The sequence below is a fragment of the Aedes aegypti genome, chromosome 3 (assembly GCF_002204515.2).
Source record: "Aedes aegypti strain LVP_AGWG chromosome 3, AaegL5.0 Primary Assembly, whole genome shotgun sequence".
Lineage (NCBI taxonomy): Eukaryota > Metazoa > Arthropoda > Insecta > Diptera > Culicidae > Aedes > Aedes aegypti.
In genome coordinates this window covers 10679178-10693689 of record NC_035109.1, presented here as the reverse complement: position 1 = coordinate 10693689, position 14512 = coordinate 10679178, and the positions used below count along the sequence as shown (strand labels likewise).

Sequence of the window (14512 nt, the reverse complement as noted above, 5' to 3'; positions counted from 1 at the left end):
TGCACCACCACCTGGCAGCAGTCTCGGTTCCAGCATCAGATTTCGAGCAACGTGCAAAGCATCCTGAAGATTGCGTTCCGTTTCGTTCAGCACATCCTTGGAAGCACCGCGCAGCAGAATGGTACAGGCCTTTGGATCAGCGCACTGAGTCACGAAGCAGAAGTATTCATCTCCCAGTTTCTTGATCTCGAACAGACCGGCACCGGTTCCGACATCCTTCTCCGTGAGTTCTTCCGTGCGATTCACAATGGTAGCCCCACAGGCGCGGGCAACTCGGTTGTTATCGGTCTTACGCAGACGACGGATAGCGGTAATACCGGCCTTCAACAGGAAGTGCTGGGCCAGATCCGAAACGCCCTTCTCGGTGAAGACAACATCCGGCTTGACAGCAATGATGTCCGCGCAAACCTTGGCCACATGCTCTTCCTCGATTTGCAGCAGCTTGGTGAAATCCTGATCGCCAACGATTTCCACGTTTGTCTGACTTTCACCTTTTTTGTACTCCAGGGGGCAATCCAGCAGAACAATACGAGGATTTTCAATATACCTAGAACGGAAAAACGCACATTATTATAAGTCTTGATTTCACAGAGATCCTAATCTAGGTCTTCCCAACCGGTGGTCCGAGGTTTCCTCGATGAAGATTGGCCACAGGAAAATTACTACTACATTACACGTTGATTACTCGGGAATTTCACTACATGAGCGCCATCAGTTCAGAAAAAATTCCGTATTCTGATGATTTGGAAGATTGATGTCCTCGGAAAAGTTGCTTATTGGTTCAAGGACTATACCACATAACTATACACTGCATGTTCGCTTAGTTGAACAATCTACAGCTAGGAGATAGTAGTGAGTTACAATTATTTCAATATACATATATCCCAAGATCCTGTTCCTTATATTAAGGACTATGTGCTGCATGCTCAGTAAGTCCCTGTTAGTCCTATATTTCATCACTAGACGACGCTAATGAGTGTTAGAAATATCAAACTTATACTACACCCGATGCTGTTTTTGCACGGGGGATGCGTACCGTGCAAAAAAAGTTTTCAGTTCAAAATTTCAAAAACCGTGCAAAAAAAGTAAATAACACCATTTCTCGACGTAACATGCAAAAATAAGGTTTTGGCAAAAAAAAAAAATGTATGGAAATTTTTCGCACGGCCGTGTAAAAAAAAAAATCCGTGCAAAAACAGAATCGGATACCTATAGGTATATACGCTCCCAATCGCAAAACGCAACATACTGTTAGCCATCTATACTTTGGTAGCGCAACTAGTCAGATGATGAGAGATTTGATTTTTCACGCATCCATCACATGCCGCTGTGGGGAAAAATGTTTTATTTTCCTGATATAAGACGGTTTACAGTGAAACAGTTAGGCGGAAAAGGTAGGAATACCCATTCTCTATGTTCTACATACGTTTGTTTTTTTGTATTATTGCACTACTTTCATAAAAATTGAGATCCGGCTGGTAGGAGCACTAGTTTGAGGTTGGAAAACCAGGATATGTGAGGTTAGTTTCATTGGAACTTTCGCCTGAGCGATTTTTGCGCTTGAATAAAACACGCTTCGGGACATTCTCCGCTGTCTCTAAAAATACCATTGGGTAGATAAATGAATTCGCTACCATTGGATCTCATTCAATTTCATACATAAGTGAAGTAAGCGGTGAAAATAAATATTTTGTTCCGAATGTTTTGAAACTATGAATGAGTTTGACATTGCTCTCGTCGACCATCATCATGACGACAGCAGCACACCCCACCGGACGAATCGTCGTATTGGGAGCGAATCGGCCAATGCAGATCAGATAGAAGGCTGACGTTTTTAATAAAGTTTTGTTCATCGCAAAGATTGACCTCACGAGGCATATGCTGAATGAATGAATTTTCTTTATTAGAGAGACTTTCAGCCCTTGGCTGGTTCGTCTCTCGAGGCATATGCTGTCATACGAAACACCCCTTGACATTTGTCTTTGCCTTGACTTTTCTGTGGATTTGGTATAAACTTTGATGGTGCAGATCATTGTGTCCGATCATAGAGGACACGGTGTCCGGCCATAGATGACACATTTCAGTGCACACGATTTTTGATTTTTTGTAACCCACCATAAAAAATAAATTGTACAGTTTTTTTTTTCTGATGCTATTTTTCACTTAAAATATTGTTAATTTTTTAGATTGTACATACACAAACGGTATAATTAATGTAGATTTTGAAACATCGCCAAACAACAAAAAGTGTCCGGACATAGAGGACTTTCCTATTTCGAATACAGGATATCCGAATCAATCTTTGAAATCTCATAAAAATCCTTTAAAATGGTCTCTGAATACATCTTTATTATTATATATATTATTTTTTCCTGATGAATGTTAGCACACGATAAACAATGATAATCTATCCTTCGTTTTTGCAATGTAAATAAAGCTCCGCAATACCACATCTCTGTACCTTCTGAAGTTTGAGAAACTTAGGCACAAATCAACATATAATCGAAATGAAGCGGTACGTGGATGATTGTTTGTTGTGTGCGCGAAAGGAGGAAGTGGAGGCAATTTTGAACGTGTTCAATGGCTTCCATCAACGGCTGCAGTTCACTGTTGAATTAGAAGTAGAAGGAAAACTGAAATGTCTGGACATGATTCTGCGGCGCGAAGACAACACGATCACAACGGAGTGGTTCCCGAAAGATGCAGACGGTAGATATTTAGATTTTACCTCTGTTAGTCCTTTCATACACAAAAACAATACAATAATAGCACTAGTAGATAGAGCCTTAAAGTTAATTCATGCTAAGTATCGGGTAAACACGTTGAAAACGGTTAAACAAATTCTCACAGGAAACAACTACCCGTGTTTCCTCGTAGTTATTAGGGAAAGACTACACAAAATGTACAATACACTACAAGACAAGGAAAACGCTACGAACAATTTTATAACGATACCATATATTGAGGACTAGGTAAAAAGCTATCTAGATATCTAAGACAACACGACTTTAAGATGGCTTATAAACCAGTTGACAAAATTAAAGATGTACTATTTACAAAAACTAAAGACAAAATATCTAAAGACAAAAACATAAATGTAGTATATGAGATTCCTTGTGATGCATGTGAAAAATCGTACGTTGGTGAAACAAGTCAATTTTTGTGTAAACGTCTAAATCAACATAAGTATAATGTAAAAACAAATAACATATCTAGTACAGGATTGTCACAACACACCATAGAAGAAGGACATATTTTCGACTTTGACAAGACAAAAATACTTGACAAAGTTACAAATAGCTACACTAGATTAATAACAGAAACTTTTCACATTAAGATACGAGGCGATGATAATGTTGTAAACAAACAAAAAGACTGCCAATTTTAAGACGGCGTACAACTCTATTATAACTAAGCTGAAATCTATTACCAACACATGACCAGAAAATATTTGTATGTATGTTGTATGTAGAAATTTATGTATTATGATGTTTGTAAAAGTTATGGCCGTCCAACTGTAAACAAACGGCTAGAAGATTGTAAGGTGTTAATTTTATGGTTTTGATGTGTTCGGAATGTTAAAAAATATATTTTAGAGTCCGCAGAAGATGATCGTAAGCCAGTAAAACGACCGGCACGTCCGGACAATCTGGCAATCTATTTGTACGTTACTTCTCGCCGAAAACAAATCGATGATTCACTGACACATCAAGTCGCGGCGATTGAACCATTGATATCATTATTGTTCTAGTGCACGCGCTCAAGTTCTCTAAGTAAACCCCTTTTGAAACCATAGACCAATCCAATTGCCTGCGTAGTAGTGCAATGTTGACAAAATTTTCTTTGTTTGCTGTGAGAATAAACATAAGCAGAATTGCTGACAAGCATTCACTTCCTTATTGGACTGACGTTGACCGAAAGCTCAAATGACGTCTAACAAACATCGATACATTTTCATTCTGAGGAAATCGACTCGTGTAAGATTGATCGTGCGTTGGTATTCGTGGCAGTGCTTGTGGACCTCTATAAAAAATAGCAGTTGACTTAAGAATAGATATAAACGATTCCAATTTCTCGCGAATTGGAGCTTGTCGTAAAGATAGCGAGGCGTTTTACGTTTGATAATCATGTAGGGTTTTGTTCTACTGTTCGTCGTAAGCGCTATTATTCGTCGTATCAAACTTTAAATGTTCAACTACGGCGGATATCAGAGGCGCGTCCACGTTCGGAACCATGGGTAGGACAAACGTTAGCAAATTTTTTATGTGTGCAGTGAAGCTAAGAAAAACTTTAACCCTGGGCTGAAAATTGAAAGTTACTATATTTGAGGGGCTCAAACACAAAGCGGTATAAGTGACATTTCGCTCGTTTTGATTTCAGTTGAGTTGAGTTGAGGAAATTCTTCTGTTTCCAAGCGTTCTAATGATATTTTCAGGTGACTTTTGAGCTAAAAAAGCATAATTCTAGGAAGACTGTTTTTCTTTGGTTCCTACACAATTTTTATAAAATGACAATTTCTGAAAAAAAATCATAGTAGATTATCACAAAATAAGGTTTTTGTCACAGACATTCCTTTGCTTCTAATCCCCTAATTTCATGTCAGCTGGTAGCGACTGAGTGCCTTAAAATAGGAAATAAAAGACCTCTTGCCAAAAGGAGATATAAAAGAAATCAAAAAGAGAGCGAAAAGAGACCAAGAAAACAAAATTGAATCTAATATGAGCCAGGAGATAAGAGTTTGACTCTTCATAGCATCTGAGAAGACATTTCTCTCATAATCTGGATTTTGGAACAGAAATGTAATTTCCCTAGAAAATATTGCAGAAATCATCTGAATTCCTCCAATTCCTCGAGATATTTTTCAAGAAAGTCATAACTTTTCAAAGTTTTTTCCAGTGATTCATCCATCGATTACCCTGGGACATCCTCCAAGTTTCCCGGTCAAAACGAAAGTTTTTTTTTCAGGAATTCTTCCCGGAATGTCTCCAGGGAAACGCCAAGAAAATTTTTCTGAAAAATAAATCGGTGGGGTATTGTAATTTTCATGAATGATTAGACTATCATGACGAAATTTAGAAGCTGCCAATAATGTACTGATGGTACATTTTGAAACACCATCTACCTTTCATCCTTGATTTCAGTCACTACCAGCTGGTCGAGAACACGATCAGCTGGAGCATGAGCACAATGACGATGACTGTAAGGCTGTGAACCGTTTCACCGATTAGTTTAACTTTTAGTTGAAATTTGACAGCTCGATATTTAATTCCCCTCCGATTAGAAATAACCCTGCTCTGGAGCATGGTTAAACTTAACAGTGCGAAAGTTATTTTCCGTCCCCCTGAATTTGAGAATAACTAATCATCTTTATTCTGAAATAACTACTCCACTGTCAAAGCTCAAATGCGTCGACCGCGAAGTTCAATTTAACCATTTGAGGGGAAAATAACTATCGATGTGTCAAATTTTAACTTATAGTTAAACGAACTGGTGAAACGATTCACAGCCTAAACATCGGAGGACCAGCTGGTTTTGTTGTGTACACAAGACCAGCTGGTGAGCCGAGAACAAAGAAAAAATAGTAAACATTCAGCGGGTCGGAGAAAACTGTCATGAACATCAGTATAATTACATGGGCGGCGGTGATCGAAAAGGGGCAGCGAAATCGAAGGCGAAATCTTAAGAAGACGAAATTCAGATCACTAAAGTCTAAGTGGTGAAAAAAATCGCCAAATTTTTGAAAATTACTTGTACAGAAACCACGGACAAAACTTGGGTAAGTTTTGAAATCACCCTTGATGTACAAGGATCTCTGGAATAGCTCCTGGACTCATAAATAAATTTTGCTAAGATTATAAAAAAAGCAATCGAGTCTCGGGATAATGTTCTGCAGCATTTTCTAAAGAAATTTCTGAAAAAAAAACATTGGACAGAAACTGTATAGAAATTTGTGGAATAATGGGAGGAATTTTTGTAAATATTTGCTGTAGTATAAACTGGTGTGAAGACTTGAATGAACTTTTGTAGAATTCATGTGAATTTTTCTAGAAACTTGTTTAAGACATGTTTGGTAAAACTGTAGGAGTAATACTTAGATGAAATACTGGAAAAAATCCTAGAAAACAAATAGATTTGTTCGAAGAAGCTCTCAAGGAATTTTGGATTTCAGGAAGGAAACATGTATGATTTCTTGAAGGAATCCACATGAACAGATGGAGAAAATCTTGCAGAAGACTAACAAATGGATAATTCGGTTGAAGGATTAGTGAAAAATATCTGGAGGAAATTCTAGGATAGTTTTGAAAAAAAAAAATCGAAGTAATACCTGAGAAAATTACTGGAGGTAGTAGCTTTAGATTTCTTTAGAACTTCCTAGAGCAAATTCTTAGGAATTTTTTTTGAAGAGAAATCTCTAGAAAAAATTTTGAAGAGAACCCTGCGGAAGACCTTGAAAGAATTTTAAATAAAATCATAATGATAATTCCTGAAGCTTTTTCTGGGGAAATCCGAGACGTAATTTTGAAGAGATTGTTGAACCCGTTATAGTATCTGAAAGTTTCTTTGGAGCCTGTACAATTCTGCATCGGGTTCAATGCAAGCAGAATAAGGACAAAGAAAGGCTTTAGATACCATTTTGGTTGAAATAGATACTCTAGAAACTTATCAAGAATTACTTTCAGCAATTTTCACGGCAAATTGTCCCAGAACATACTATACAAGGTTGGTCGTAGATATACTTGTGAAACCATTAATTGAATATTTCAGAAATGGCATAGAAGATTGCTCTATCTGTTTTTTCTAACGGTTAAAGAAGTTTCTTGTAGCAATTATTACAGTTAGTGATTGATTGATGATGTTCATTACAGATATTTCAATCGTTCTTCTCACGATCCAGAACTTTTGGAGGTCATGTGCACTGCAAACCATGTCATACATTACTAGGCATGAGAATACAATGAAAAACCTTACGACGTTGATCGTGTTTCTTTTGTTGAATCTTGGGTAGGACAATCCTTTGACTGTCCTACCCAGGTGTTTTCGTGCGTAGTACATGTCCTACCTGTCCTACCCAGTTCCCGCGCCACTGGCGGATATTAAAACTTACCAGCAACATAGATTCATTATCCAAGTGTAATTTTGTGAAAGCTGTTATGGTTTCTACACTTGTACACCAAAAATGCACTAAAACTACTTTATATCGGTAAATAACTTCAGTTCAATTATCCACTTTGCACTTTTTCACCGAAATAGCATGGACGAACACGATTTGAAAGAAATGCTTAGCGATCGACTGAGCCACACCAACACAAGTTTCTTACCGCCTTAAGTGACTTACTTCGCCGGGCACTTATTTTCACTATGGAAAACCTTCGTGTTCGTACTTCTTCACTGAAGGATTTCATTCCAATCACACGCCGTCAAACTTCAATAAATCACCAAATTTTACGAAAAAAAAAGATTTGCATTACTAAACAAGAAATCCCAATATATAAAATGACGCAGAGTTAAGGATTTCAACAATTTGATTTTCATAGTTGTGTCTAAGCGTTTTGTAGTTAGGCTAAATGCAGCTCAACATAAATTTGAAGTAAAAATTATTCCAAAATGTTCTTATTTTTTCATAAAACAGTACTCTTTTTCCATCGAAAAATAAGAAAAATTATGTCAGTAGCGGGCGGGTTTTAAGCCTACAATGTAGGCAATGTCATATAAGCTTTAGTTTTTGATGGATTTAGATGATGGATTATTTTCTGACCATGTCAATATGTTTTTTAAATCATGAATTGCCTGTTATTCGTTATTTCAGCCATGTTGATTTTGCAGCTTGCAATTTCGAAGTGATCAGCCATCTCAAGTAATATTTATTCAGAAAAGTATCACTACTTGCGCTTACATGCAGAAAACATGCTGATACTGTTTCAGCCATGTCAGTGCAAACCCTAGTGACTTTCTTTAATTCGCAAACGACCTACTTCGCCCTAAGGCACACCAGATTCAATAGAACTGAACTCAGATAAAACACCGGTAAAAAAACAGCTTGTTAACGTTCATTCAAGTAAGATTCGATTAATTTAACAGCATTACAAGGAAAACTTATTTACCAATTTGGAGTGATTTGCTTTGAAATGCTTTAGCAAAATCGATTAGAAGTAAAACAGCAATCCCTCTACTTTATAACCGGAGCAGTTATTTGAACTTCGATTAAAGCTGAATTTGTACTGTGATTTTGACGAAATCCAGATTGAAGCGGATGCAAAAGAACATTATTAGTAACAAATTTAGTAATTTGTATTTTGCAGTTTTTCAAAAAAATTAGATAAAGAACTCAGTATACTTATGGGCCATAGATTGGAAAGAGAAGCACTGTTTCCCTTCTTTTTTATGGGTATTACTTTAGAGCTCTTCGGAAAACAAATGTTATAATTATGGAATCAAACACGAAAAGTTTTCCGGACTGAAGCGGTAATCGAACCCACACCCCTTCACTCGATGCGGCTAAATGATTGGTAACACTAACCGCACGGCCACGAAGCCCACAATTAGCTTGACAAATTCATTCGCAAAATTTCGAAGGCGCTTGTGTTTCTATCAATCTCAGTTCTAGAACGCTTCCATGGATCGTAGGCCAGATACTACAACAGATATCAGTCGATACATAATAAGATCTTTGAAGGACTTTCATTTCGATAAAACCAATTTTTAGGGGTCGGCGAAATGTTTGTAGAATTTCGAAGGGGCGCTTCAAAAAGGTTGGGAACCTCAATCATAATCCTAATCCAAACATACCTTCTCATCTTGGGATGCGTCACATCCTTGTTCAGCATGACACCCCGGAGCACGCACGAATCGTCAATGGATCCGCCGGGAATCTTCTCCACCTTGGCGTACTTCTTGATGTCAATCTCGGTGCGTCCATTCTCGGTCATCATAACCGTCTCCACGGCATCCAGGGCAATTTTCACCGCCAAATCCGACCAACGTCCGATGAACTTTGTGCCAACGCAAGATTTCACCACCTCGGCTAGCTTGGACTTGTCCGCTTTGTCCAACGGAATACTGACGTCCGTTTCCAGCAGTTTGATCATATCCTCCAAGGCTTCCCGATACGCCCGGATGATCACTGTGGGATGAATTTGCTGCTGCAGGAACTGTTCGGCCACGGCCAACATCTCCCCGGCCAAAACAATCACCGAAGTGGTTCCGTCGCCCACCTCCTCGTCCTGAGTTCTGGCAATTTCGATCATACTCTTGGCGGCCGGATGTTGAACCGTGATTTCCCGCAGGATTGCGTTGCCATCGTTGGTCATGACGATTCCTCCCATCGGATCCATCAGCATCTTCAACATGGCCTGCGGTCCCAAGCAGGTGCGGATCAAATCAGCAATCGTCTGCGGGAAACAAGAAAAGAATTAACCTCATCGTGTTCGCGGAGGCGTAAACTCAAAGCTTATGGGACCGTGACTCACCTTGCCGGCATTGATATTCTCCAGCTGCACTTTTCGGCCGCTCTCACGCTTTGTGTTCTGACCTGAAAACGGACACCTTCAATGAATTTCACTTCCCCAATCATCAAACCAACGGCTGGTACTTACTCAGAACGAGAATAGGCTGCTGTGGGGCGTACATTTTGCGTTAGGAAAATTCTCTGCTGGCTCTGATGGTCAAGTCTAGCTGAACGAGATCACGTTTGATTTTTCACCGCACGCAGCACTGCGAAACACGAGAACAAGCGCAGAAAAAAACGAACGGGATTGAGTTTGACAGTCGAAGAACGAAAATAAAAAGGAAAAATGACAGTTTGGCGTCATCAGGTTGGTAGTGTCGGAGTTGGCTTCTGGAAAATTCCGCCCTATTTTCGCAAAGGGCGAAGTTGGGAACACTAATAAAATTATCAACTCCAATTTTGTTTGTTTGTTTGTTTGTTTCCCCATTAAACATTTGACAGTTCAACAGCCGACTAAATTGGTTGAAAAATTGGTCGATTGTTGCACCGACGCTTATGGAAGAATAACACAGGGATCAACCGAATGTCACCCGAGTTAATCCAGCTTTTTACGCTAGCTTGCTATAATCTCTGATTCACCCCTTTCTGACGTACCTTGAGTACACTATAATATTTTTTATAGTTCAATCAAAGCAAACTATGAGCCTATGCATGCCATAAAACGTTTGACTTTTACTGTGCGCTCTGTTTTCAAGTTGCCTGTGAGAGTGAGCGAGACAGCACCAACACACGGCGCACAGTAAAAGTCAAAAGAACAAAGGAATTTATGGCACGTACAGAGGCTCATGCAGTTTTGATTTTTTTTATGTTGACACAAAGGCACGTCAAAAAATTAGTATTTCTTTTCACATAATGATTATTTTAAAGTTATTGCTGATTTTCTGTATATTTTTGCCATTTTAGGTTTAGGATAAGCGGTCATAGAACTAAGGATTGATTCCTGTTAGTTCTCTATATTCCTTAAGGCCGGTTTGCTACTGACAAGAAAAGGAATCGCCTATCTCGATGCGTGCAAAATTTCTCCCAAGAAATGGTCAAGAAAATCACTTTTTTCTGATCGCAGTACGCAGTTGAGAAGAAATGTCACTTCAAAGGGGGCTCTCTGTAGGAAATTTCTTGACCCTTTCAGTCAAGGAATTTCTTTACTTTTCTTGAGCGGAACAGCATACTTAGCTTTAAACTGAACAGCGTGAATAAGTGTTATTCGATAAAGACAGATGATTTTAAGCCTTCTTCTCGGTTTTCTTGGGTAGCAGCACGGCCTGTATGTTCGGCAGCACACCTCCCTGAGCAATAGTCACTCCGGACAAGAGTTTGTTTAGTTCCTCATCGTTCCGAATGGCCAGCTGTAAGTGACGTGGGATGATTCTGGACTTCTTGTTATCCCGGGCGGCGTTTCCTGCCAACTCGAGAACTTCAGCAGCCATATATTCCATCACGGCGGACAGATAAACGGGAGCACCGGCACCAACACGCTCGGCATAGTTTCCCTTTCTGAGCAGACGGTGAATACGACCGACTGCAAACTACAAGCCAGAACTTCTCGAACGGGTTTTAAAAACTTTACGACAAATTTGGTGTCAAAACAATTAATTCAAAGATCAAATACTACTTGTTTTTTTTTTGAGCTTCTTTTGCAAGACCTTGGGTGGCGGGTGAACGTATTTATGGATTTCAGGAAATACTCTCGCTTAATAAAACAGCTCAAATTGTGGTTGTTTAATGACCCCTTTTTTATTTGAACGAAGCTTTAATACAGCTCCACCCTAGGTCATGTTTTTCAGATCCAATACATGGTCTGTCTCCAGCAAATGATGAACTTAAGATTCAAACCGACTTACTTCCCAGTTGAGGCTATGTAATAGCATGTATGGAGCATGGATCTGTTCATGAACGACATAGACATTGTCGAAGATAAAAATACATTCATAATCTGCAGACAATTGATAATTTACAAGGAATATCAGTTCGAATTTCCCATTCTTTCGTGAAATCCACGGCATACACATGATATTGTAAACCGTGATGAGATTCATGAGATTAACGGGAGTTTGTCAAACACATAACAGCCGAGCCTGTTGTATTTATTGCTTGTACAAAATGCAGTTCTGTCAAAAATATTGTTGCCGTAACATTTTGCTTTCGATTGAAAAGGGACGGTAGAAAAATAATATGTAAGTTAGCCAACGTTCAAATCAAATGGACGGCTTGGGGCCTTCGAATGGATGGCTGCGTGTGCTACTCAATTAAAGCGGAGGTGGCAAAACGCGGAACCCACACCGTAGGTGATTTATTTATTTTTTTATTTATTTATGCACCATCTTCGGCTACGCCGTACAGACTGATTTCTTAAAAACTACTTAATCTAAACCTCTTATTCTAACACTGAATACATTTTTGGACATATTAAAATCAAACTCGTCACAAACATCATTGAACGAACGCAAACACATATGAATACAGTTGCTGTATCCAAAATTAGATCTATGGAAAGGAATCACGAATAACACTGAATTACGAAGACGTCTGGAAGGAACATTCCACGGAATAAATTCTAACAGATCAGGGCAGTCTATATTGTTTGTGATGAGGTCAAAAATAAACAATCTCTGCGATCTGATGCGCCTTGCAGAGAGAGATTCTAAGTTAATTAACTTAAGTCTTTCCGGATAGCTCGGTAAGTTTATCGGATCATTCCAAGGAAGATGACGCAAAGCAAACCTTAAAAAGCTTTTTTGGATACGTTCAATTGCCAGATTATGCTTTACGTAGAATGGCGACCAAACCGGTGATGCATACTCAAGAATGCTGCGTACTAGAGAACAGAATAACGTCTTAAGACAATATGAGTGATGAGTGCTAGTGGAGCGAAGGATCGGGGATAGTCAGCGAGTTAGCATCTCTCAACCAAGACAGAAGTGTCCAATCATCCCAGTAGAGTCGAGTGGAAAAATACCCAAGTCATGCCGGTCTTGTTCAGACCCTTAGACAACAAGTGGTGTCAGTCCCCGGGTGTAACTGGAGAAATATCAGCTTGACCCACGTCTATCCGGTGTCTGTGTAAGCAATCAGCAAAGCAATACGGTGGGTATCCCGCCTCGACGAGCTGGCCCCAACGACCAACGTGGGTTGAACGTTTTAGATCCGTTGGCCATCATCAGGCCGTCGACCTCGTGGAGGGCCATCCACTGCTCAGGATCGCCGAATAGTTTCTTCCGGGATTTCCGGGCGGCTATTGAAGCCACCTTGTCAAACTGTTGGTACAGTCGAGTCTTCTCAGGTCCGCCACCTTTACGCAGTTTACCCTGTAGTAAAAGGGACGTTCAGCCAGCCCGTGACGACAATCTTCGCATATGGTCACCCAGCGCTCCAGTCGACTGCTCGGTCACTCCGAATCCCAGCCCGAAGTAATTGGGACCTTCGGCCCCGCAGCATCACAACATCCGTCCCCGAGCGTTCAGCACCGCCCACTTCGCCGTAAATCGCCGGCGGTAATTGCATCCCACTACCGAGTTTCGTCGCCCCTCACCGCCCACGATGGGTCATAACTAAAACCGTAAGTTGAATCCTCGTTATTTTAGGACTCCCACATCCGAAGCTCTCCCCTACTTAACACGCCCTGGGATCCGGGAGACAGAAGACGGCCTTTGGTGCCCACCCGGAAGCTATTCTCGTATCGATGCCTAAAATAAAAAAAAGAAATTAGTAAAAAATAAGGTGGCATTACAAAAAATACTTAGGTACAAAACAGATCCAGTGAAAATTATTGACATTTCAATCAACAATCGAAAAGCATGGCTTACTAAGACTAAACTATAAACTTGGTAGGTAAGTAATGTCAAAGTCAAATCACCCCCCGCAGTTTTATAGCTAGCGTAAAAAGCTGGATAGGGTGGGCCGACGCAATCCTACTAAATAGGTGGATAAATCGGTATTTTAAGTAAAATCCAAGCAAGTTGACCTACTAAACATCAGATTTCCTCGGTCACCCGATTTAATCTAGCGATTAGTCAGTTGATCGCTGTGTTAAACTTCCATAAGCGGCGGTGCAACAATCGACCGATTTTTCAACCAATTTAGTCGGCTGTTGAACTGTAAAATGTTTAATGGAGTTGTTTGTTTGTTTTTTTTTTTGTAGTTTGTTTGTATGTTTGTTTGTTTGTTTGTTTGTTTGTTTGTTTGTTTGTTTGTTTGTTTGTTTGTTTGTTTGTTTGTTTGTTTGTTTGTTTGTTTGTTTGTTTGTTTGTTTGTTTGTTTGTTTGTTTGTTTGTTTGTTTGTTTGTTTGTTTGTTTGTTTGTTTGTTTGTTTGTTTGTTTGTAGAATTCCTCTGGACAATTCCTGAAAAATGTTTCAAGAAAAAATTCCGGAGGAATTCCTTCACCAAATCTCCAGAGCAATCCCTGGTCCAAATCCTCAAAGAACTCCTGGAACTTTCTGGAGAAAATCCGCGGGGGAATTTCTTAATGAATTTCTGAACGAAATCATGGACGAAAACCCCACAGAATAGGGTCCTAAAGCCCTGTCCCAATTTTAGTGCCAAACGCTTAAGTTTAGGCCAAAAACACATGTTTACTCAATTTTCTAATGTTTTCCGTTGGTTTAAGCCCAAAAAACATTTTTTTAGATTTTGTCACATCTTTTGGCTTAAACTCAAATTTTGGGTGTATTTTGTTTTCCGTGTCCCTTACGAAATGTCAGATAGGAACAACCCCAGTGGTCGATCTAAAACCCCTGTGGTGTTTTTGTCGACTAAGTGAACGTCAAACATGATCAAAAGTGTCAAGGTTCATTTATGGACCAAATTTTTAAATTAAAGTTTAAACATGATATAGCCATTATTTGAGCGGGAAAAATTGCTAAAGTAGTTACAGTAACATGCTTTTTCGTGATATTAAATAAAAACAAGATTTCATTAAAAATTTTAGGACCCAATTCCTGGAGGAAATCTCCGAGGGGGACGACACATCCAGATATTTTAGATTACTAGAATGTCTTTGAACAATCTT

At 39.4% G+C, this 14512-nt stretch overlaps 1 protein-coding gene across 1 annotated transcript in view; it reads right to left on the bottom strand.

Annotated features, from left to right (window-relative positions):
• The window catches only part of LOC5572840 (T-complex protein 1 subunit gamma), a 10535-nt gene extending 754 nt beyond the window's left edge, over positions 1-9781 (bottom strand). Inside the window, exons 1-4 of the mRNA XM_001660545.2 lie at positions 9594-9781; positions 9468-9529; positions 8788-9389; positions 1-547 (exon numbers count right to left, since the gene is read on the bottom strand). The exon at positions 1-547 is cut by the window's left edge and continues 754 nt beyond it. Of these exons, the coding sequence (XP_001660595.1) occupies positions 1-547; positions 8788-9389; positions 9468-9529; positions 9594-9627 (1245 nt within the window). The 5' untranslated portion in view covers positions 9628-9781. The remainder of the gene's footprint in view (positions 548-8787; positions 9390-9467; positions 9530-9593) is intronic.
• Between the last annotated feature and the right edge of the window lie 4731 nt (positions 9782-14512).